This window comes from Camelina sativa, chromosome 19, assembly GCF_000633955.1.
Source record: "Camelina sativa cultivar DH55 chromosome 19, Cs, whole genome shotgun sequence".
Taxonomy (NCBI): Eukaryota; Viridiplantae; Streptophyta; class Magnoliopsida; order Brassicales; family Brassicaceae; genus Camelina; species Camelina sativa.
The window spans coordinates 13685877-13711842 of NC_025703.1; the positions used below are offsets into that span (position 1 = coordinate 13685877).

At 34.3% G+C, this 25966-nt stretch overlaps 2 protein-coding genes and 1 pseudogene across 2 annotated transcripts; 1 reads left to right on the top strand and 2 right to left on the bottom strand.

Moving 5' to 3' along the window:
- LOC109130935 lies at positions 4115-4949 on the bottom strand. The gene has a single exon (XM_019241072.1). The coding sequence runs from the start codon at positions 4472-4474 to the stop codon at positions 4322-4324; it is 153 nt and encodes a 50-aa protein (XP_019096617.1). The 5' UTR covers positions 4475-4949; the 3' UTR covers positions 4115-4321.
- LOC109130830 lies at positions 6327-6697 on the bottom strand. The gene is given in 1 exon segment (XM_019240897.1): positions 6327-6697. A coding segment is annotated over 1 exon segment (312 nt). The 5' UTR covers positions 6639-6697.
- LOC104766280 lies at positions 17511-25682 on the top strand (annotated as a pseudogene).

Below are 25966 nucleotides of genomic sequence, written 5' to 3' on the forward strand. Positions count from 1 at the left end.
TTTTTTTTTTTGTTAAAATGTTTGTATATAAGATATTCGGTTAATATTAATTGTTTGATACCTATTGACCACACGAGTTCATGATAACCGAAAGTTATAATTCCTTGTGCCACGATTAGATTACGTGTAATTGTTTATATAAAAAATGCAATTATTTTGTATTGCTTTTCTTTTTGTTGTATTTGGTATATATATCTTGGCCTTAAATTTACGCATTCATGTTATTGGTTGCAGCTAAAAAGTTAATTATAACAGTTAAATACGTTGTTTTTTATTTTATTTTTTTGTTATGTGTCTGTGTTCACGTTTATATCATCGTAGATTCCACATGCAAACACGGATTAAAAATACTTCATTTTAATAATAATTGTGTTAGTATGTAGGTTACTGTTGTGTCGAAAACATCATGAATGAGATAAACCGACGAATCAATCACTCATAAACTCATTATCCATTAACAATGAATTACAAACTCAAATCCAGATGTGGAACAAATGAAAGATGAAGAAGAACAGAATCAGGACATAACACACTAGGATTTTAGGAGTTCGACCCATTAAAATGTAAGTCATCTACGGTTCGGCGGTATTTCTTTAGAAACTCACTATATGAGATTGATTGTTTACAAGATCAAACAATATACTGAAAATCTTTTAGCAATAATAACCATACAATAAGTTTTATACAACCGACAGTAAACTATAGGTTATATAGAATCATGCTGAAAATTACATATTCATACGTGAAACATAACTTATCTTTCTCTTAGCAAAAAACATAACTTATCTTTTTCGGATCCCACTTTGGAGACCATTTTACCCATATAAGCACAAACGAAACAAGGGTAGTTAGACTACTTGACTCCTGGCTTCTAAGTCATCTATTTACTCGTTCTCTTTCATGTAGCATCGAATTTTGGGACAATTCAAGTAAATCAAATGAACAATCATAGTAAAGAAAAAAGTGAAAGGAGGAGAATCTTGAGGTTATAAAGGAAAGGGAAGAATCGAAGAAAGAACAAGGAAAGAGAGAGAGAGAGAGAGAGAGAGAGAGAGAGAGAGAGCGAGCGCGTGGGGTGTGTTAGTGAAGTGAGTTAAGCAGTCTATATGTCAAAAGAGTTTGTATAAAACGCACGCGCAGCTCTTAGTCTTAGGATCTTCCGTACACAAGAGCAAAAGCATGTGGAGAAGGTTGCATCAATCTGATTGATTCAATCATGAATGACGTTCGTACAGTTGTGAGAGTCATTCATATTATTACTTTCGATAATACACTAATTTATGTTCTGTATCGACTATTATTAGTTTTGATGTTAATTGTTATTCATATGGAACCATCCATTAAATGGGGTTGTACTACACACGTCAAGTCATAAACGCATCGAGGACAAAGGAGGTGATGAACTATACAACACTAAACAAATGTCATAAGGAGACAGCATCTGATGTCTTTCTTTACCCTTTTCTTTGGTTTTATAATTTTTAAACGATTTTTTTTTTTGGGTTCACAGTTGTGATGTTGTGAACTTCTGATAATGATTTGTGGGGTTAGTAATTTGAGATGAACTTGAAAGCACTAAATATAAAAATGTGTTTACGACTCGATATTCTCATTCACCTTAACCAATACATACAGTCGGCTAATCCGTAATCACTATTGCTCAACTGGTAAATTAGATCAATTTATATATTGACACACAAACACACACCAAAAATATTATAATAGAAATGTCTTAAAAATTATATTAACTCACATTATATTTATGATGATGGCTCCAAGTTAGGGCTCAAAATATCAAAATATGACAAATCAAAGGTTGAGACTGAACATGGCAAATACCAAAAGCTGCTCTTTATTTATTCCCCTCAGTATTCTATATTTATCCTATTGTGACGCAAATGGAAATTGTGTTATTATATTTTGCAGAAAATGGCGAATCTTTCCCTGACATAATTAATAAGAAAATAAATAATCTTCTTATGTTGGCTATTCTTAATATACCGATTCTATTGGTACAATTTCAATGGGTTATATAATATACTCTTTAATTTCCGCTTTCTTTTCTTTTCTTTTCTTCCCTCAATCGTATTGCATTCTACATATTCGATATCGGGGCCATGCTTATCTCGTTATCTTCAAATTAGTCCCACTATTTTTAAGGGAAATGTTTTGTTATACTTTTAACCAAAATTATTTTCTTACAAGGAATTTTTTTTAAAATAAAAACGCCATATTGATATTTACACTTACTGAAACTATTTCCTATGTTTCAAAATGTAAAATATTTTAAATAAAAGTATGCATATTAAGAAGTATTTATTCTAAAAAGTTCAACCAATCACAAAAACTGCAGAATATAAAATAATCATAAAATATTAATGTAATTTATAATTTGCAGAAAATTTTGAAAAACAATTTTATAATATAAAACAAAAAAATTGTCTAAAACAGCTTATATTATGAAACGCATGGAGTAAAAATTAAGCAAATAATAAGTTATATAAATAATTAGAAGAAATATTTTATCGATAACAAGCATAAAGTTAGATGTTGAGTTACAGCTTCAAGAACAAACAAGAAAATAACTACAACACTTTGACACTGAAACAGTGGGAATATGAATATATGACCAATGCTCGTAGCTATCTAGAATCTACAATTGCAGAATTTTAGGCCTTCGATTTTGGTATGTCTTCGTCTCTTTTACTTGTGCTTTTGCTTTTTAAAGCCCATTTTTGTTTAGGAGTCTGGTTCTTATTATTCTTAGCTTTTTCTATGTGTACAAGAAGAATATAAAAGGTCAACATCAACTTTTGCAAAGAGAGAACCTAAGTTCAATGCCAAAGTTCAGTTCTGAGCACATAAACACAAAAAGAAGAAAAACTTCAATTTAAAACAATTTTATTCCAATGAGAGAATATATATTTCCACGTCACATTGTCGTCTTCCTTCTTTTGTGTTGTGTTTGAAGATGGAGCCTTTGGAGACACTGTTCCGTCCTTATGCATGCGTGTAATCCGTGGGCATCTCATTCTCATCATAATTTTACTAACAAGTACATGCTAGTTTCTTTTATCATGCATGTCGCTATCCTATGTATTCTAAAATCTCGTGTATTCTCTCAAAACAATTTTTAGAGTTCAAGAACCCGTAAGCCCAGTTCTAATGGAAGCCCAATGAAACACATAATTTTGAACCAATCCTGATAATATTTTAGGGTACAAACTACAAAGCTTTAGAAGAGTGTTATAGTCCCATAGCAGTTTTATTTGTCTCTTGATTAGGAAGAGGAACAGTCTTTTCAGCATCTCCCAATTATTAGAGTCTAGTGTAATTGGAACCATGGTTGGAGTAGGAACCAAATTTTTTCTTGGGGTTTCTTGACTCCCAAGGAGAAAAAGCCCTATTTCTCATCGTTGATTCCAGTTGAAGTCGATTGTTTCGCTCCATCCATAAACAATAGAAACTCTAAATAGACTACCCGTAAAGTCATTGACGCGTTTCAAATGCGTTTCCATTTTGTGGAGATCTTTGATCTCGGAAACTCTGTTTACTCTGAATTCTGAAACACGCTTTGGTCTTAGAGGCATCCAATGCAACCACATGGATAGTTTTCTCATATTTTGTTTAACTGAAACACTTGAATCTGATACTTTGGACATTTGTTTATAAAAGAGAATACTAATTATGTCTCAAAGCTAGTAAAATTCATTTGAAGTTAAAAGTGGCTGTACAAACATATCATCTTCTTTCGAAACTTCAAATGTATTTATCTGCCCAGTATTGAATGGTCATAATAGTTTTTTTTTGTGTACAATGGTTTCTATTTATATGTCAACTAATTCATGAACTTAAGTTATATAAGAACAATTTATATCCTCACACGTCCAATCAATCTATTTTACATGACATATACAAGTGTAACGAGTCATCTTTAGAGAACTTTGTTATGGATCATTTTTTTTTTTTTTGAATTTTATGGAAAATACCAAAGTGATAGAATACAGTATTTTAAAACGGAGTCTTTTAACTTTCTGTCACTAATCAAAATGGGGTAAAACGTTAATAGTACTTTTATCCTTAAATTGCTAATAAACATCAGCTTTTTGTCAGATTTACTTACGATTACTATATATATATTTTTTTTGGTAAGAACTTACGATTACTATATAAAAGCAACTAATTAACACTAATAAATCCATATACACACATTTTTTTCTAAGGACTCGAAATAAAAACAAAATTTCTGAATCCATCCTCTCCATTGATTTTCCCTCAGACTTTGTACATAGTGTGTTAACGAGCTATTCTTGTTCGATCATTAGTCATCCCACCGTAACAAGAAAAGCAAACACCTCCAGATTATGTACGCTCGTGTTCTCTGCTCTTTACACCAATTCCAGCACCGGAGCTTCGATATCCGACCCGATCTATCTCGTCTTAACAACATCTTCATCTTCATCTTCATCTTCATTTACCACCTCCCTGGATGTGCTGTCGTCTCTTTCATTTTTTTTAATGTTAAGATCTCTCTGTGTTGCTGTTTATGAGTAGGGAGAAGTACAAAGAGGTAGGGAATAAATAGAGAGGCTTAAGTTGTAGTTAAGTTTGTTAAAGAGAGAGAGAGAGAGAGAGGTGACATGAACAAAAAGAGTGGAATCCCACTCCAGAAGATTACAAGACAAAGCTGAGTTTACTTGTTTTGCTTCTCTTGTCTTTTTTCTTTCACTGGCTTTGCTTCCATCTATCACTCTCACTTATCACATTTTTTATCCAAAAAAAAAAAGAAGAAAAACAAACTAATGTTAGGGAAATTGATAGTTACGTGTTTGTACATATACATATAGTTCCTATTCGTATAGAGCATGCATGTTACTACATGAATATTTTTGTACGATTTTGCCCGATTTGACAATTCTAAGTTGAAGACTTTTTCTGAAAATGTATTTCCTTTTCCGACCCCAACAAAACAGAAAAGTAGAGATAATTAAGTTTGTGACTATTATAGATTAAATATTGAGTGGAGGCTCACATACACAAATCTCTTATAAACTCATATTCCAATAATTTAAAGTAAAACTTAGAGTTAATTTCTCAAGAAGCTTATCTTTCAATAGGATTTTTAGGGTTCGAGATTATAATAGGGAAGTCAGATAGGCTTATCTTTAATTTAAAGTAAAACATAGATTTAATTTCTCAAGAAACTTATCTTTCAATAGATTTTTAGGTTTCGAGATTATAATAGGGCAGTCAGATACACTTATTATCTTTTTGGCTTTTTGACCAATTCTACCATATTTTTTTTTGGGTCTATGATTTTGGATATATTTCCAACTAAACCATTTTAGTTTTTGATTTGGACAAAAAATTAGCATTTAAAAAAACTCTCGACTCACAAGATATTTTAAATAATAATTCAAGTTGGAAACTAAACCGGGTTGGACTGTCCCAATTAACACCCCTAGATAATAAACACAACTCAATTAATTGTCGGGTCTTGGATCATGCGTTTGTTTAATCACTTTCACAAGTAAAGATGTGTGGGACATAAAACGAACTTAAAACTAAGCAGTCGTGTCTTTCGTCCTTCTACTTTACTTGGTTGATGTTTCATAATGCGACGCATAAACGAATATAATAATGTATGGATAGGTAATCTTCATGCAGCTGTTACCCATTGGTGCTGGTACTGGTCGGGTTATCGAGTACCATTATTTGTTTTTCTTTTTTAAATTATTATAATTTACATAATTTAAGTCTTAGCCTTTGAATTGAAATAATACATGTGGTGGAAAATAAATAAACTAGTCGTATATTGTTGTTTGATAGTATATTTACTTGTCCAGAATGAACTGAAGTGATGGGTTTTGTAATTCCAATAATTGTAGATATTCAATAAGGTTATAAGTGTATCCGTATAGTCACTCTATCAATCAAATCACCAACGTACATGTAGCGTTTAAATTTGTCGAAGCCCAAAATATAGACACACAAATACTACATATTATAATAGATTTTGTAGACTTTTTATGGTAAGTTTTTAGACTTTAGTGATAATAGACTATGAAGTTTGTCCCAAAAAAAAAAGAAAAATGTGATACTAGACTATGATATGAGATCTTTAAGGATATCATGTCGTTGAAAATTGCAAAGAAATTAAAACACTTTTCTTCTGTATAATTCAAGCTTAAGAGATTTGTACAAGTCCAATGATTTACACAGTACTATACTATTCTCCAATTTATACCATAAATGGCGACGTTTGGTAGAAAACTAAGTAGAAAGAAAAAGTTGAAGATCAAGATTAACAAGACATAGAAGATTAGCTAAGAGTTATCATCGGAAGAAAGAAGCATAGTGATGCAAATTCTGATGATATGAAGCTTTGCTTTATTTTGCCTCATCGTCCTCTTTATCTTCTCCAACCTCTCTTTCATTTTTTCCATCATCCTGACTCATCAAGTAATTCCAGATATGTTGGATTCCAACATGGCAACATCTACCATACACACACACACGCATACATATATATACGTGCAAACACCTGCACGTACGAACAAAGGAAGAAGCGACAATCCCACACCTGTATACTTGAGCACAACCTCCAACACTGTATATACAAAGTGTCCAAACACCATGAAACTCTGTCGGAATCCTACGTGCTTAAGATACTTATTTTTGTGTGTGTTATAGTATATGATTTACACCATACAGTTTTGTGTTTGTGGGTGGATGTACAACTATACATACAAAAATTAAACTAGCTAGCTAGATATTAACTAACCCTATATAATAAAAGCAACACCTCTTTAAACGATATATCAATTCATAATCAAACATTCTTATCCTTCCTTTAAGTAATAAATCCTCAAAATATTCATATAATACAGAAAATTAACCAATATTTTAATTTATTTTTTTTGAGAAAATTAATTTTCCCAAAAAAATGACTCTACACTCATTTTAAATCGTTTTAAAATATATAATATATAAAACAGAAGAAATTTCCAAAGCAAAAAAAATACAAATGCGTGTAAGCTCTAATTAAATCTCAATTGTGATAAAATATCATTTGAAAACTAATATTGCAGTAAAATTCATCTTTAAAAAATCTCACTACAATAAAATATCATTTTAAAACCTCAAATTTACTCCAAATATGATATCTTAAATTAGCTCTAATGATGATATTAAAAGAAACATGAATTTTATTTTCTTTCGAACTAAAAGATAATCCGTGCTGATGATATTCATCTTCTATTTTTTTGTGTGTCAACAGTACTCAACACCTCAATTCATATGAAAGCATGCATAATGGATTTGCGCATGGATGGACATGGTCCACTTGTAGGTAGGAGAGTGAAGCAAGTTCACGTGCTGATTGTCATGCAACAACTCTTTGAATATTTGCATAGATACACATTCTTAAACTCATCCTCCATGTTCTCACTCTACTTTTGTCCTCCTCCACTAACTTGTCATTTCTTAACTTTTTCAATTTTGGTTCGATTGTCTCAACTAATTTAAAATTATCTCTCTTTTTTTTTTAGTTTTATTTCTTTATATGTAATTGTCTTCTTATCATCTTTTTCGTTTTATTAATGCTAATGTCTACAATCTACATTAGACCTTCCATTTTCTGTGTTATATATATTCACAATCCTATAGGTTGTTCTCTGTAAACATGATCAGTTATTTTATTTATTTATTGAGCTAAATATAGGTAAATATGTATATATATATATGCATGGTCAAGAAAAATAAGAATTCCTTTTACTAAAAATAATAAGAATATTAATTTGGATAAACCATAACAATGATAACAAACAGACACACATACAAAAACTAAATAGTGATAGTAAAAGACAACCACCTTTTCTGTTTATGACTTATCTTCAACTATTAGCTTCAATTGATTGTATTAGCCCTACAAGCTGTCCCTTTCATATCGGGTGCAATCACAAAACATATAATCTTCCTGTCTTCCGAAATAAGTTTGCATCTCTTTTTAATTAATCTGCACCACATTTTTGTTTCATGAGGTTTCTCGATTGAAACTATCGATTTAATCCAAAACTTATACATAAAAGTAATAATGAAATAATAAGAAATCCAACCTATGAGAAAAAATCTAGTCATTATTTTAGCCATATAAGATATAAAGCATATAATACAACTTAAACTAATCATCTCAATCAAGCAATGTAAATATATTGAGTTGTAAAGAATTTCATAGATTTGGGTATAAATAATATATTCCTATATATTGTATGATCATCTAATTTCATCACCACCAGAGACACTGATATGATTTAGATCTGGTTAAAAATTGTGAAATTTTAGTAGGTGATCGTAATGACACTTTCTTAATATGATTCATAGATGCCGCATGCTTGAGAAAGTTAAATAGATATTGCAAATTTTTTGTTAGCGTATCTCCATCCACCAAGTTTTTTAAGAGGGCATCTCGTTTAAAAATCTTACGAGAAAATCAAATCACATCTATCATCTATCACTTAGTTAATGGTTCAAATTATTTTTTAATAATATATAATTCTGTTGTAAACTAGAAAAACTCGAAAAAGGTTTTCTCTTCTTATTCTTATTAATTAATCAATTAGCACATCATATATATAGTAGAAGGCTAAGCCTTATCTTTCTAATTCCTAAACTGACTTTGACATAAGGAAGAAGGACCGATGGACCTTATGGTCTTGGACGTACATGGGCCGTGTATGGACCGTGTACAGGCCGTGTATGGGCCGTGTATGGACCTGTTATGGAAATCCACCATCCGTGTTTTACAACACTCCCCCTTGAATGACATAACCATGCTAATGCTAAGAAGGATCTCTGTAATACGCTTGGGGATGCTGCCTCATTAAAACCTTACTAGGAAAATCCATTGGGACAAAACCATGGTGAAGGAAAAAGAGTACATCACGCATTACTCCCCCTGTTCTAAGCATCACTAGAAGTCCTTAAGTCTCCGCATACCAATTTGGTGTGTGAGCTTCTTGAATGTTGATGTCGGTAATGATTTGGTGAAGAGATCGGCTGAGTTGTCGCATGATTGAACTTGTACCACTTGAACTTCTCTGGCCTTTTGTAGTTCATGTGTGAAGAAGAACTTTGGCAAAATGTGATTCGTCCGATCTCCCTTGATATATCCTTCCTTGAGCTGTGCGATGCAGGCTGTATTGTCTTCATATAGTACCGTCGACTCCTTATCGTCGGCCATGCCACAATTTGTCCTGATATGTTGAGTCATCGATCTCAACCAAACACACTCACGGTTGGCTTCATGCATTGCCAAAATCTCCGCATGATTAGATGAAGTGGCCACAATGCTCTGCTTCATAGAACGCCACGAAATCGCTGTACCACCGTGTGTAAACACATAGTTGGTTTGAGACTTTGAGTTATGTGGATCCGATAAGTAACCTGCATCAGCAAAACCAACTAAACCTTCTTTGTTATAGTTAGTATAATATAAACCCAAATCAAGCGTTCCTTGTAGGTAAGACAATACATGTTTGATACCGTTCCAGTGCCTTTGGGTTGGACAAGAGCTAAATCTAGCTAGGAGGTTCACGGCAAAACATATGTCTGGTCTAGTGTGGCTAGCCAAGAACATTAACGCTCCTATTGCACTGAGGTATGGCACTTCAGGACCGAGAATCTCTTCACCGTCCTTCTTTGGACCGAATGGATCTTTATCCAAATCAAGGCTCCTTACAACCATTGGGCTAGTCAATGGGTGAGCTTGGTCCATATTAAACCTCTTAAGTACCTTTTCAGTATATGCCATTTGATGCACAAGGATTCCATCATTTATGTACTCAAGCTGCAATCCCAAACAGAATTTAGTCTTGCCTAGGTCTTTCATCTCGAATTCTTTCTTTAGATATTCAACTGTTTGAGCGATTTCCCCAGAGGTTCTTAGGATATTTAAATCATCCACATATACTGCTATGATCACAAACCCTTTGTTTGCAAACTTCTTTATAAAAATACATGGACTGATGGGATCATTCTTATAGCCCTCTTTGGCTAGGTACTCACTTAGTCTATTATACAACATTCGCCCACTTTGTTTCAGTCCATAAAGGGATTTGTCTAGCCTTATGCAGTATTGTTCTCGAGAACCACTCTTATCTTTGAGCTCAATACCCTCTGGAAATCTCATATAAATTTCATTTTCCAATGGACCATATAAATATGCGGTTACAACATCCATTAACCGAAAATCCAGTTTTTCTCTTATAGCCAGACTTAGCAAATATCTAAAAGTCGTTGCATCCATCACAGGGGAGTATGTTTCCTCATAATCTATTCCTGGTCTTTGAGAGAATCCTTCTGCTACAGGCCGTGCCTCATATCTCACGATTTCATTATTCTCATTTCTTTTTCTTACAAAGACCCAATTATGTCCAACTGGCTTTACATCGAATGGTGTCCTTAAGATCGGACCAAACACATTCCTCTTCTTTAAAGAGTTCAACTCCACGTCAATGGCTTCTTTCCACTTTGGCCAATCTTTACTTTGAGTGCACTCTAATATAGACGTGGGTTCATGGTCCTCATTTATTTCAAGTGCCACCTTATATGCAAATATTTCATCAATGTCAACATTCTTACGGTTCCATTGTATTCCAGACATGATATAATTTATTGAGATCTCATTATTATCAATACCTTCAGGACCTTGAGATTCAGCGTCCCAAACCTCATTTGGTACCTTAGGATTTGCCGCGGCCATGTCTATAATTTCCTTAATCTCGGTTTGATTTGCACCTTTCTTAGATTTCCGAGAGTTCTTATCTTTGGAACCTAATGGTCTACCACGTTTCAAACGGGCCTCAGACTCTGTAGCAACTTGATTATTGTGTTCCTTGTGAACATCAATACGTACTGGTGCATTACAAGCTGGTATGTACGATTTCATAACTCTCTTTGGGTCAACAAAGGAATCTGGCAATTGAATAGCTAGCTTTTGCAAATGTATAATCTTTTAGACCTCTGCCTCACATGCTAGAGTCCTTGGATCTTGCCAATTTAAGGATGTTTGACTCCATGATAATTCCTTGACCAGCTTGTTATTCTCTCCGTCCAACATAGGAAATTCGGATTCAGCAAACTGACAATCCGCGTATCTGGCCTTAAATAAATCACCCATAGTTGGCTCAATATACTTAATAATGGTGGGAGAATCATATCCAACATATATTCCCATCCTCCTTTGAGGTCCCATCTTAGTTCTCTGTGGTGGAGCAATTGGTACATAAACGACACACCCGAATGTTTTGAGATGGGATATGTCTGGCTCATGATCCGTTAATAACTGGGATGGTGAATATTTATGTTCACTAGATGGCCTGATGCGTATAAGCTATGCTGCATGTAATACTGCGTGTCCCCAAGCCGACACAGGAAGCTGCGACCTCATGAGTAATGGTCGAGCAATTAATTGGATACGTTTAATGAAGGATTCAGCTAATCCATTTTGTGTATGGACATGTGCCACATGATGTTCCACACTCACCCCCATGACATACAATATTCATTAAACGCTTGGGATGTAAATTCACCAGCATTGTCTAGACGTATAGTCTTAAGTGGAAAATCTGGAAAGTGGGCTCGCAGACGTATAATGTGGGCCATCAATCTAGCAAACGCAAGGTTTCTAGTTGACAATAAGCAAACATGCGACCATCTGGTCGATGCATCAATAAGGACCATAAAATATCTAAACGTCCCACAAGGTGGGTGTATTGGTCCACATATATCTCCTTGTATCCTTTCCAGAAAGTTTAAAGTCTCTTTAGTGACTTTCACTGGTGATGGCCTTATAATAAGTTTCCCTTGTGAACATGCTACACACGTGAGATTTTTAGGGATAACTTTTCTCTCTTTAAGAGTGTGCCCATTAGAATTCATTATTAGCTTATGCATCATGTTAGAACCCAGATGGCCAAGCCGGTCATGCCATAAAGTGAATTGTTCATTGAACATCTTATTCATTGCCAAATTAGCTTCTATCATATTAATCCTAGCATGGTAAAGACCAGTGGCTAGTGCGGGTATAAACTCTAGGACTTTCTTATGTCCTTGGGTGATTTCAGTAATATATAGGAACTCTTTGTTTCTTTTACCCTTTGTTTCAACATGGAAACCATTCAACCGAATGTCCTTAAAGCTCAATAAACTTCTCTTTGAGCTGGGTGAATATAAAGCATCACTTATTTCAAGATGTGTGCCATTAGGTAATAAAATATGAGCCTGGCCGTAGCCCTCACTAAGGCTTGCTATACCCGCAATTGTACTAATATTGGCATTTTTCATTATGAGATTAACAAAATATCTCTTGTCCTTCAAAATTGTGTGGCTTGATCCACTATCAACCACAAGTATATTCTTGTCCTCAGCCATTTCTATAATGGACAAGAATTTATGTTTTAAACTTAAAGTAATAAAACAAGCTAATATATATTGAAGGAAAATAAAATAATTGAACTTTAACCAAAAATAATAATCCAAACAATAATCCAATCAAATCATAATGCATAAAATTCTCTTGATAGAGATCAACAAGGTGCTTAGGAGTTATGCATGTCTTTACCCAATGGTTTTCCATACCACATCTATGACAAGTGGACTTGGTCTTATATTGCGGTTTAAATACACCGCGACCTCTACCCCGACCACGACCGAAGCCTGATCGGTTCCCACGGCCTTGACCACCAAAATTGTGTCTTTGGTAGTTCCCACGACCAGGACCACCACGTCCACTTCCTCCACGGCCACGGCCATACTTGCCCCTATGGACATAGTTAGACTCTTTAGTCTCTTGCGGCTCTTTAGGCTCTTTAGGAGTTTTCTTTGTCATGTCAACCTTCTGTGCTTCTGGTAATGGAGCTGTACCAGGAGGTCTCAATGCACTATTCATCATTAATAGCTCATTTTTCTGCTCAGCAAGCAGCAAACAAGAGATGAGACTTGCATATGTCTTAAACCCCTTTTTACGATACTGTTGTTGAAGCAGTATGTTATTGGTGTGAAAGGTTGAGAATGCCTTCTCTAGCAAGTCCTTCTCAGTAACCTCTGTACCACATAACCTTAGGATTGAGACTATCTTAAATAGCTCTGAGTTATACTCATCCACGGATTTGAAGTCCTGGATCCTTTGGTTTTTCCAATCAAATTGAGCCTTTGGGAGGAGCATCGTCTTTTGGTGTCCTTATCTGTTTTTCAACTCTGTCCAAAGGTCAAGAGGATTTTCAACAGTGAGGTATTGGTTCTTGAGACTCTCAGCAAGGTGGTGGCGTATATGCATAATTGCCTTGTACTTGTCCTTTTCGGCACATTCAACCTCATCCTCAATGCATTCGCATAAATCCTTTGATTTCAGATGGATCTTAGTGTCCAAAGCCCATTGCAAGTAGTTATCTCCAGAGACATTAAGGGCAACATAGGAGAGGTTGTTAAGCTTTGCCATCTGCACAATATAGAACAAACATCCGATCATTAGCATGCGGTATTTGAGACCGTACCATGCAACAATTTAAGGCCATGCAGTATTTGAGACCGAAGCATGCCAATCACTTAGGGCCATGCGGTATTTGAGATCCAACCATGCCACTCTATTTATACTCAAATTTTCATGGTTTATGTCTTGTTTCTATCTCATAATTTCGTGGTTCAATATGCATGAGACAACAATCCTAGATAACAATTATAATCTAGCATGCAAAGTTTTCCTTTTACTAAAATTTTCCTTTTCTTAGATTAAAATTTCTTTTTTTCCTTAAAACACGATAATGATAAAATTTTAAGGAGACAAAATTCTCTAGGATTTCCGATTTCAAGGATTGATTTTTAGGGTTTTAATTTTAAACAAACAACCAAGATCAATCGGATTTAAACTTAGAACAAACAGATTAATATTTTCGATTTTAGGTTTCTAGTTCTAAGGTTTTCATGCAACAAGTAAACAAACAATAACAACCAGTATTTAAATATATCATGATCAGTTCAATTGCAATCAATCTAAGCAATCCTAAACCTCAAGCAATCGAATTTTAGAGTTTTAGGGTTTTAGGATTTCAAAGCTTAGAGTTTTTTGTTTGTTGATTGTTTACTTGTAGATTTTAGGGTTCCGTTAGATTTAAAAGATCAGGTTCGATTCATAGGTTCTAAGAGGGTTTGATTTATTTACCTTCCACCGTTTGGAGGTTGACTGGAATGGAACCGAGAGCTAAAGATCTCGGTTTTACTTTTAGTTTGATCACGAACCTCGGCCTAGGTAAGAAGAAGAACCGATCACGAACACAGGTTGCTCACGAACACGAACAGATCTCCGAACAGGAACTAACCACGGACAGGAAACGATCGCCGAGCTTGAACGGACAGCGGTTTTGTGTGGCGGCGGTTTTTAGGGTTTAGGGTTTTTCTCAGTTGGACTTTAGAGCAAGTCGTGCTGATAACGTGTTGTAAACTAGAGAAACTCGAAGGAGGTTTTCTCTTCTTATTCTTATTAATGAATCGATTAGTACATCATATATATAGTAGAAGGCTAGCCTTATCTTCCTAATTCCTAAACCGACTTTGACATAAGGAAGAAGGGCCGATGGGCCTTATGGTCTTGGACGTACATGGGCCGTGTATGGACCGTGTATGGGCCGTGTATGGACCGGTTATGGGCCGTGTATGGACCGGTTATGGAAATCCATCGTCCGTGTTTTACAACAAATTCTACATATACATATATATATATATTTAGAGAAACATAAACCGTTTCTCACTACTAACATTTCAAAAACTACATTTTTAAAGGATGTATTGTCCTTGAAATCATCATCATTTTTTGTTTATCATCTATGGAATATTTTATATCGTATATAAAATTAATTTTTAATAACATATGTAAATTACCTATTTATCATTTTCAAAAAGTCAATAAGATATTAGATTTGGAAGAGAAAAATGAATGGATATGAAAAAAAGTTAGTTAATAAAATTTAAATACAAGATTCTCAAGTACAAGACAATAATACTAGTCATTTCATAAAAATATACAAAATAATATCTATTACTCATCAATCCTAAATACACTTGGTAACTTCATGTACAACACAAAAGAGAAATACAATAATAATAATAGTATCACTTTACTCATTTACCATTTTAGTAAGTTCGTTTTTTTTACTAAGTGTCATTAGCTCGACTGGAAAGTACCAAAAGAAATTTAAAGGTGAAAAAATCAGGTGTTAAAAGAAAAAACTTACAAAAATCGATAGAGACTAAAATTATATGATGTGGTCTCCAATTTGAGAGAATGTACAAGTTTAGACCAAAAGCCTTTTTGTCAACCAAAAAAAATCAATTTTTTGATATTTGATATGTATTCTTTTGTATATTAAATGTATTAATTTATTAAAATAGCAACACAAACTAACCTTACTATGAAATAATATTTATAATCATTACGCATGAGGATCAGTTGAATATTCATAATCATTCACTATTCTTAAGTTTGACAACATCGGCTTAACCACATTAACAAAATTAGTAAGACTATTAAAATTTATTTTACGTCAATGTATTGAAACTAAGTTTAACAAATAGTAAAAATAGGTAAGTGCTGTTAAAACTTTTCATCATGATTTGAAAGTAGAATACTTCAAATGCATATGATACATCATTTATTGAATATATTTCCTTTCTGCAAGTATTTCCATATATGAACCATACACTCGAAGATGAAGAAATTTCATTATAATTTGTAATTTGATTTTCAAATTTTTTTATTACTTTTCTTATCAAAAATTCAATTAGATGTTGGCTCAACATTATATACTTCACATATTCTGTTCATTTATCAATAGTTTAATCAAATAAGATATAAAATTCTTTAAAACATACCTGAATATATAGTTAGATATTTTGTTCAAAAAGACAAAAATATATACTCTAGTATTTCGAAACTCTAGATATATATATTAATATATAAAAGAAAAAATATTTTGCTCAGTTAACTTATACTCATTCACTATTCTTATATGTGACGTTATCAATTTATGAGATTAACAAAATTAGAAAAACCATTAAATTATATTTTACGTGGAAGTATTGTAGAAAATGAAGTTTAAACTATTATAGGGAAATACCATTCTAATTAGTCATTCCAAATAAAAAATCTGATAGTCATAGATGTTAAACCATATGTACTTAAAATTCAAGGAATTTCACTGCAATTGTAACCCAATTTCAAACATTTCAAGTAATTTGTTCAAGAGAGGTTCAATTAGTTTTGACCACAACATTATTTACTTACATCAAAAAAAAAATCACACGATTGAAAATAAATTATTAAACTTATAGTTGTAGATGTTGAACCATACATATTCAAAGTTGAAGAAATTTCATTTTCTTTGTAACTCGTTTCAAACTCTTCAAATACTTTGTTCAATATAGATTCAGTTAGTTGTTACCACATTATTATTTACTTAAATCAAGAAACAAAACCAAACCGTTTAAAAAAAAATTATAGCCTTAGATGTAGAACATAAGTACTCAAAACTGAAGGATTTTCATTCTATACATTTGTAACTCAATTCAGATTTTTCGAGTATATATTTTGTAGTAGAAATTAGTTGTTACCGCAATATTGTTTACTTACATCTAGAAGCAAATCCAATTCGATTCAAAATAAGAAAAGAAGACAAAATATATTTGTTTTGGTTAAGATTCGTTGTTTTAATTTTCAAGCTAAGACAAAAACTGGTATGTGATTAACCCGTCATCATCAACTAGATCACAAGTGGGATGTTGCAAGTTGGCTTGCACTCTCATAGACTACAAAAAGACATATTTTTCAAGTGTTTTTCAGTTCAACCTCTTTAATCTAATACAAAAATATTTTGAAACATTTACGATACACAATATAGTTATGTAGTATTCTTACTTACTTGTTTTTTTTGTTAACTAGGAGGAGTTTGGGCATGGGCTTTAATCTCCCCATGGCCCGGGACCATGTAATATTCTTACTTACTATGCAACTAAAATTTATTTCGTGTCTGGATTTATTTGGTAATTTTCCTAAATAATAATTAAATTTAAATTAATTATGAATTTAAATATATTTAATTAAATAAAATTCAATTTTTTATTTACTGGACTGTTTAAAATAATAATTGTATATTTAAATACACCATATTTATTGTTAAACCAATTACGAATATAGTTAAATAGTTTATATTTTAGTTATCTTAGTAATAAATTTTTAATAAAATAATAAAAAATTGAGTCTGTTTCCAATTTCCAGTTTCGTATTTTGGATATACAATCAAATTGTTCCTAGAAAAAATTTCATGTGTATATTTTGTAACTTTAAAAAAGTGTTATTTTTTCATTGTCAGAAAACATAATTATATTTTTTCAAACAAAAATGAAAATTCATTTATTGACTTATCTCGATATTACAACAAGGGACAATTAAAAAAAAAAAAGCAAAAAAAACAAAATTGAGCTAAGTGTCAACCAATGGAGAGATCATTACTGACACTCTCTACCAAAACTCGAGCTTCTTCCTTCTTCTTTAATAATGGTTGCTCTCATCATCACTCGCTGAGTCCGATCGCTCCGTCTCTGTTCCTTCCGGCGATTAGATCCTTCCCTCTCGTCGTCGAGAGCACTGTCAGGTTTTGTTTCTTGCTCTCTTTGCTACTTCTTCTGATCATATCTCTCATACGAAGGAGGATTAGTTTGATTCTCTGGGTCCACGATTTTACTGGTGACTCTATGAAATTGAATGGATCAATTCTATTAGAACGCCGAATTCAAAAATCAATTGCTGTTGAAATCGAATATTTTCCAATTTTTAATTCCTTGTTCTCTTTCTCTGGGTTTCTCTTTTGCTCATGTTTAGGTTAATAACTAACTTGTATTCTCGTTCGATGGAGTCTAATTGTTTCTTTATGCCTTCTTTTGTTTGGAGGATATGTCATACAGAACTTACACACTAGTACAACCACCTTGCATGCAGAAGGAACCGGAAAAAATCTTTAGTTAGGATGACTCTAAGTGGAGATAGCTCTGAAACTGTAGAGATGGGTTCAACAGATATGATTTTCCATCCGATTTTGGAGCAGGGAGTTTTCCGGTTTGACTGTTCTGTTGAGCATAGGAAAGCTGCATTTCCTAGTGTTTCGTTTAAGAACAGTAAAGACAGGGAAGTGCCTATGGTATCTCAAAATGTTCCAGCATGTATTCCCACTTGTGCTTGTCTTCAGGACCAACAAGTTGTCACTTTTGAGGTTTGTGTTTTTTTTTTTTTTTATCTCGAGCTGACATGATCCAGGAAGATAATGGTAGTTTAATTAATGTTAACTTGTGATGCAGTTTTCTCCTGGTACGTCGTTTTATGGGACAGGAGAAGTTAGTGGTCAGTTGGAGAGAACAGGGAAACGGGTTAGTCATTCACTTTAACAACCATCATCAGTTCGTTAGCATGATTAATGTGGTGAGTTTAATGTTCAGGTTTTTACTTGGAACACTGATGCATGGGGATATGGCCCTGGAACCACTTCGTTATACCAGTCACATCCATGGGTACTAGTTGTCCTTCCAACCGGAGAAACACTTGGAGTTCTTGCTGATACAACACGAAAGTGTGAGGTATATGAATAATATCCCTCTTTTGTGGATCCACGTTGCAATATAATCTATCATTTCCATTGTATTAACATACTTTTCTTGTCTAGATTGATCTAAGGAAAGAGGGAAGTATAAGAATTATTGCCCCAACATCGTATCCGATAATCACATTTGGCCCATTCTCCTCCCCCACTGCCGTTTTGGAGTCCCTGTCACACGCCATTGGTAATTTATTAAAAGTGCTTCTTCTTCTTTTTTTAACATCTTAATTGTGCTTCTTTGTTCCATTGAAACGTTTCATATGTGATCTGTTAACTTGGCTGAGTGACTAAAAGTGACAAGTTTCTCTTCGGAATTAATCCCTCTAGAAAGCATCTCTGTTTATGTAATGTGTATGTTGACTATTGTTTACTCTTACTTTTGTGCTGTCTATCATTTCTCCTTGGTAAAGATTGTTGTTTTTTGTATAATTTATCGTTTTCTACTTCTCAGGAACTGTTTTTATGCCTCCAAAGTGGGCCTTAGGCTACCACCAATGCCGTTGGAGTTATATGTCTGCCAAGCGAGTAGCCGAGGTCAGTGTTTTTGTTCATATTTTGGCTGTTTGGTGAAAAGCTAATGAGAGGAATGAAACTTTATGTTCAGTTTCTTTGGACCTCGTTGTCATATTTTCATCATTGTGTTGGTGAGTGCAGATTGCTCAAATGTTTCGTGACAAGAAAATTCCTTCTGACGTGATATGGATGGACATTGATTACATGGATGGTTTTCGTTGTTTCACATTCGACAAGGCATGCTTTTTTCTCTTTAAAGATCATTATTCCAAGTGGATTTTAGTAACACTGCTCACCATGGCTTATATAGACGCCTTAGAAGTTTTGTTTTGACATTAACAGAATTTTTTTGTAATACTACGTTCAGGAGCGTTTCCCAGATCCTAGTGCTCTGGCGAAAGATCTTCATAATAATGGTTTCAAAGCAATCTGGATGCTTGACCCTGGAATCAAACAGGAGGAAGGTTATTATGTGTACGATAGTGGGAGTAAAAATGATGTTTGGATTAGCCGAGCAGATGGGAAGCCATTTATTGGTAATTTGACTTCCTATCACGTTTTTTATGCTTTCTTATCATCTTAATTTTATAATTCTGCATATATTCCTGACATTTTACATTTGTTTTGAATAGGTGAAGTTTGGCCTGGGCCTTGCGCTTTTCCTGACTATACAAATTCAAAAACTCGCACTTGGTGGGCTAATTTGGTTAAGGACTTCGTTTCAAATGGTGTTGATGGTATATGGAATGATATGAATGAGCCTGCAGTTTTCAAAGTAAATTTTGTCTACGATGTTCATCCTTTATTAGTTTCTAGGCAGAATCTTTATCCAGTTTTCGTATGGTCATATTTGATAACGTCCAGGTTGTGACAAAGACGATGCCTGAGAACAATATTCACCGTGGAGATGATGAGATTGGAGGTGTTCAAAACCACTCACATTACCACAATGTAACTTTATTTTTCTACTCTAATCTCAAATTTCCTCTATGCTTGTCTGATGTTATCCTAGTTATGGAAATATGTCGTGGTTGATTGGATACAAATATATTGTGATAGACATATGCGACTATTACTTGTCTTTTGTATAGTTCTACTTGTCTTTGCATGGTTATATGTTACTGCTGTTAAAAATTTCGGTAGCAGCTTCCAAAAAGTGTTTTATGAATCTCTATGCTGAGGGTTCCCTTCACCCTTTTTAACACATGGGACATTTGAACTTTGAAGTGCATCTAGAGTGAAATTAAATGCTAAAAAAAAAACATTTGGTACCTGCGATAGCTGTGTATGTGCATCATTGCATGATGGAGGTACAATTTTAGACACTTCAAGATAACTTAGTCAAGATGTCATGTTGTCTAGGTCTATGGGATGTTGATGGCAAGATCAACTTATGAAGGGATGGAGCTCGCTGATAAGAATAAGCGACCGTTTGTATTGACAAGGGCTGGATTCATAGGTAGCCAAAGATATGCTGCAACTTGGACAGGAGATAATCTTTCAAACTGGGAGCATTTACATATGTCTATATCGATGGTACTTCAGCTGGTAAGAATTTCAGAGTATCCTTATTACAAAATTAAAGCATGGAGTGTATTATCATTTACGTTAATTTATTTTGTGCTAACTGAACTCTGAAGACCTAAAAGTTTAAAGCATGGAATTGTCTGCTGTTCTTTTAAGCTTAGGTGTTTCTTATAGCATACATATTTCCTTACTTTGGTAGAGCTAACAGAAGAAATGAGTGAAAAGTATGGTTATTCAGTAGTGTATCTTGATTCGGCAACGAACTATGTGGAATAATACAATTTTCTTCTCGTTCCAGTTAAGTTTCCGTTACACCTATTAACTATAAGACATTAAATTATATACAGGGGCTTAGTGGTCAGCCCTTATCAGGGCCGGATATCGGTGGCTTTGCTGGCAATGCGACTCCGCGGCTATTTGGACGCTGGATGGGTGTTGGAGCTATGTTTCCATTCTGTCGTGGCCATTCTGAGGCTGGCACTGATGACCATGAACCGTGGTCCTTCGGAGAAGAGGTAGTTTTTTGCTTGCAAATCTTGTAAGAGCTACTTTTGCTTCACAAATCATTTTTCTATTACTGAAAAGATGAATGATAGACACCTGAAATAACTTATATAAGATATGCAGGCAAAAATACTACCTCTTCTACTAATGACCTGCAACTACTTGTAAAATTGTAATCTCATAAAGAAAGTCAATAATTCTTGTTTTAGGATTTTGTTGTCACTTATGAATTGTAGTCTTTTATTTAGTGTGAGGAAGTCTGCCGTGCCGCATTGAAAAGGCGCTACCAACTCCTACCACATTTTTACACCCTATTTTACATCGCCCATACAACTGGTGCTCCAGTTGCAACTCCAATATTTTTCGCTGGTAGGGTTGCGTATAACAGTATATTCCATCTCTTGAACTAATGCAATAAAAACTTACTCTCTCTTTCTTTTATTCGTGTCTTCATAAACGCAGATCCTAAAGATTCTCGGCTAAGGACTGTTGAAAACGCCTTTCTTTTGGGTCCGCTTCTCATATATGCAAGGTTTTCTTCTTCCTATTCAGACATTGACAGATATATTTTGCAGTCGTGTACGAAGATTTTCAAAATCTTTGCTTTCTTTTCTTACAGATTGCTGATTTCATGACTCTGCTTTGTTTTGCTATTTGTGGTCTGATTTTGGCCACTTGATGAAGTGCTATTTGAGTTGAATTTCAGACCAAGTGATCAGATTTAGGACTTTTAGAACGTTGAAGTAACTAGAACCATTTGTCGAGCACTGGTTGACGTTTTATGATGTTTGGTCACGATGGTGTGTCAAGTGTTTTGTTTTAAAACTTATCTTTAATAATCACAGCTGAATACAGCACTTTCATCATAAAATTTCTCACCTTATAATGTCTCATTCATCTTCAGTCATTTTCTGCAAATGCTTTCTTATTTTATCATTCTTGTAAGTTGCTCTGTAGTTTATCTATCAAACACTGATACTCATCAGGTTTTCTTTGGTTTGTTTCCATCATTGTCTAGCACGTTGTTTAATCAAGGATCACATGAGCTTCAACACATATTGCCAAGAGGAACTTGGCTGAGGTTTGACTTTGAAGATTCACATCCGGTATGGTTGCTAACAGTTGTGATTGCGTCTTTATATTCTTTGTGAAAGAAATTATATTTTGTTTACATTTTTCACATATTGGTTGTTCGTTTCATGATGTCAGGATTTGCCAACGTTATATTTACAAGGTGGATCCATCATATCATTGGCTCCTCCACATCTGCATGTTGGGGAGTTTAGTATGTCAGATGACTTGACCCTACTTGTGTCATTAGATGAAAATGGTAAGTTTAGCTTTCGATCAAGACAGAGGAGACCAATGATCTGAAAATATTATTTCTTTCCACTCTGCATCTGTTTGTCTTTTTGCAACTTGTTTATCAGATAACAAGGTATCATGTTACTGAAACTCGTGGAAAGAGAATAAATCATAATGTAACATTTACTTTTGGAAGTCCTTGTTGTAGTGTTCATATTGTAAATCTCGTAATAAGCAGAATAATACTTCGGTTGTCTCTGTCAGGGAAAGCTAAAGGACTCTTGTTTGCGGATGATGGAGATGGATATGGCTACATTAAAGGCTGATTTCTAGTTACACACTACATTGCTGAGCGACATTCTTCCACTGTCACTGTCAAGGTTTCGAAAACTGAAGGAGACTGGCAGAGGCCAAAGCGCCGTGTTCATGTCCAGTTATTACTAGGAGGGGGTGCGATGGTACTGCTCACTCTCTTCTTAAAATGATAATGTGTATTTATAATTTCAAACCATCTAAATATAGATAGTGTTGAACAGCTTGATGCTTGGGGAACGGATGGAGAGCATATCCACATTAAGGTGCCTTCAGAAAGTGAAGTTTCAGAGTTAATATCCACAAGCAATGAGCGCTTTAAACTTCATATGGGTACATCTCATTTCCTAAATATGTTTGTAGCTTCTCTAGTTATTGAGATGTATTTCTTCTGGTTATTAACTGCAGTCTTCAAGTTCTATAAATACCTTGTTACATCCATCAGCTTTATTTTTGATTCAGAATTATTTACTGTGTTAACTGAATTGCCCCCTGCTTTCATATAAGATCGATAGTTCCATGAACCTATACATACTGTAGTAAACATTGTCAGTGTATAGCTTTCTGAGTATGTGCTACTCATAATTATAGCTTTCGCCTTTATATTTTATTTGATGAAATATCCATTTGAAAGTGAATTTGTGAAGTGTACTCGAATTCTAGTTATCATAGTTGTTTACTTGCATAGTGACTTCAATGTGTATTATTAAAATGTAGAAAATACAAAATTGATACCTGAGAAGGAAGTGCTCCTTGGACAAAAGGGAATGGAACTTTCAAGGGAGCCAGTTGAGCTAAGTAGTGGCGATTGGAAACTTAATGTAGTTCCTTGGATTGGTGGAAGGATATTGTCTATGACACATGTTCCATCAGGTATTATACCGACAAACTGTTTCTCGGTCTACTATTAAGCTTGAAAAAGTTGCAGATCGTTTATGAATTGAAATATTTTTATTGTGGAGGAGGCTCAGGATCATACGCAAGTTCTGTTTCTTTGTCTAATTAACCTCAGCCTCTCTATTAAGAGACACGATATTACTATGATCAACCAGACAACTTCCCATATTACTATGCTATACATATGGTGTGTTGCCAAGAATAACGACCGGTTTCTTAGCCCTCTATTGTCAAGTTTTCATATGAGCTTCTTAACTAAACTTCTTCTGCTGCCATGACTAACATCTCAATTTTTTTTCATACCGTAGCAAATGTAAAATTGCTGGGTTTTGTAGACATAACAATGATCTAAGAATTAGATCATGGTTAATTGTGATCAGGTTATGTCCATGGTGCTTTATAGAATTTCCAGATATTTTATTTTGGTTGCTTACAATTTGCAGGAGTTCAGTGGCTTCATAGCAGGATAGATATCAGTGGCTATGAAGAGTACAGTGGAACGGAGTACCGGTCAGCTGGATGTACTGAAGAATATAGTGTCATTGAGTGAGTTTACTTTGAAGATTTTTTTCTCATATACACCTTTTTCATGTATGTGAATGTGATAATTGTTGACATAAATACAAAGCTCTCTTTGTGTTATATGTACGTGTGTTACTGAATTGTTTGATTCATCTCGTGTAGGAGGGATTTGGAACATGCAGGAGAGGAAGAGTCTCTTATCCTAGAAGGTGATGTAGGCGGTGGACTGATTCTTCGGCGTAAAATAAGTATACCTAAAGATAATCCCCGAGTTTTTCGTATCGCCTCTAGCATTGAGGCCCGTAGTGTTGGTGCTGGTTCTGGAGGATTTTCAAGGTTTGTCTACATGCTTCACACTTTCCTTTTTTGCCACCATGCCTATGCTTTTTAGTGAGACTGAAAAAGGAACAGAGAAAATTTCCGCACTAAAGTCCCTAAGACGATTTGTAAGGTTACATAACTATAGTAGAACAGTGAAAAACCAATATAGATATATATATGGTAATCCTGTTGTGTAATTCAAGTAGTCTTTGCAAGTGATAGGTTGGTTGTGAGTCACTGATATATGGTGCTTGAATCATTTTCAAGTCGAGATTATGATTCAAACTCCCTGTCTTTACTAAACGCTGCAGGCTGGTATGCTTAAGAGTCCATCCAACTTTCTATCTTATGCATCCAACTGGATCGTTTGTCTCCTTCACGTCTATTGATGGTTCAAAGCATGAAGTTTGGCCAGATTCTGGAGAGCAGTTATATGCAGGGAACAGCCTCCCACACGGTAAGTACTGTACACGCTTCATATCGTTCTCATTTCAATCAAAAGCGGAAACAGAAAGAAGAATGGGATACTTCAGCTTAACAGTAGAGAATTACTATAAAAAAACCCCAGAAACAGAGGCTTTAGCAACTTTAAACCTGTGAAGATATTTCCTTACTGATCAACTTTAATTATGATACCTTTTGGATGAAGAGAACCTCCCTAATGATATGGATCATGTAACGTTTGTGCGAACAATCTTCTTCTCTGTTATTTTCAGGTGAATGGATGCTGGTGGACAAGAGTCTTAATCTACGGCTGGTAAACAGGTTTGATGTTAGTCAGGTCTTCAAATGTATCGTCCATTGGGACTGTGGAACCGTTAACTTGGAGCTCTGGTCTGAAGACCGACCTGTTTCCAAGGAATCTCCTCTGAAAATAGATCATGAATATGAAGTCACAAATTTCCCATAGATGTATTCGCAAAGTTCTGTTTGACTACTTGGGTTGTCCATTATATGTGCATAAATAAGTGAATATATGGACAGTTATGATCAAGATTTACACTTTCAATGTATGCCACATTTTGTTGTATATTGCATATTTCACTACCTAAATAATCGGATATGTGAGCTTTGGTTTGACTAGGGGCTGTCTTTGAATTTCGTTTTTGAGAAATAGACAGTTTCGTTTCGAGTATTTAAACTATATCTTTGATTCTCCCCATCAAGTGTTTGCCACTCATCTCGTAAAATCGAAAATATAACTCATTCATACCAACATGCCTTAATAGCCAATAACTTACTTTTACATGAGTTATTAGTTAGTTATTACGTCGGAGTTACTCACTCGTGGAACATTTTCTATGCTAATGGTATATTATTTATGTTGTAAGGTGGTTTGACAAAAAAAAAAAAAAGTATGTGAGGGG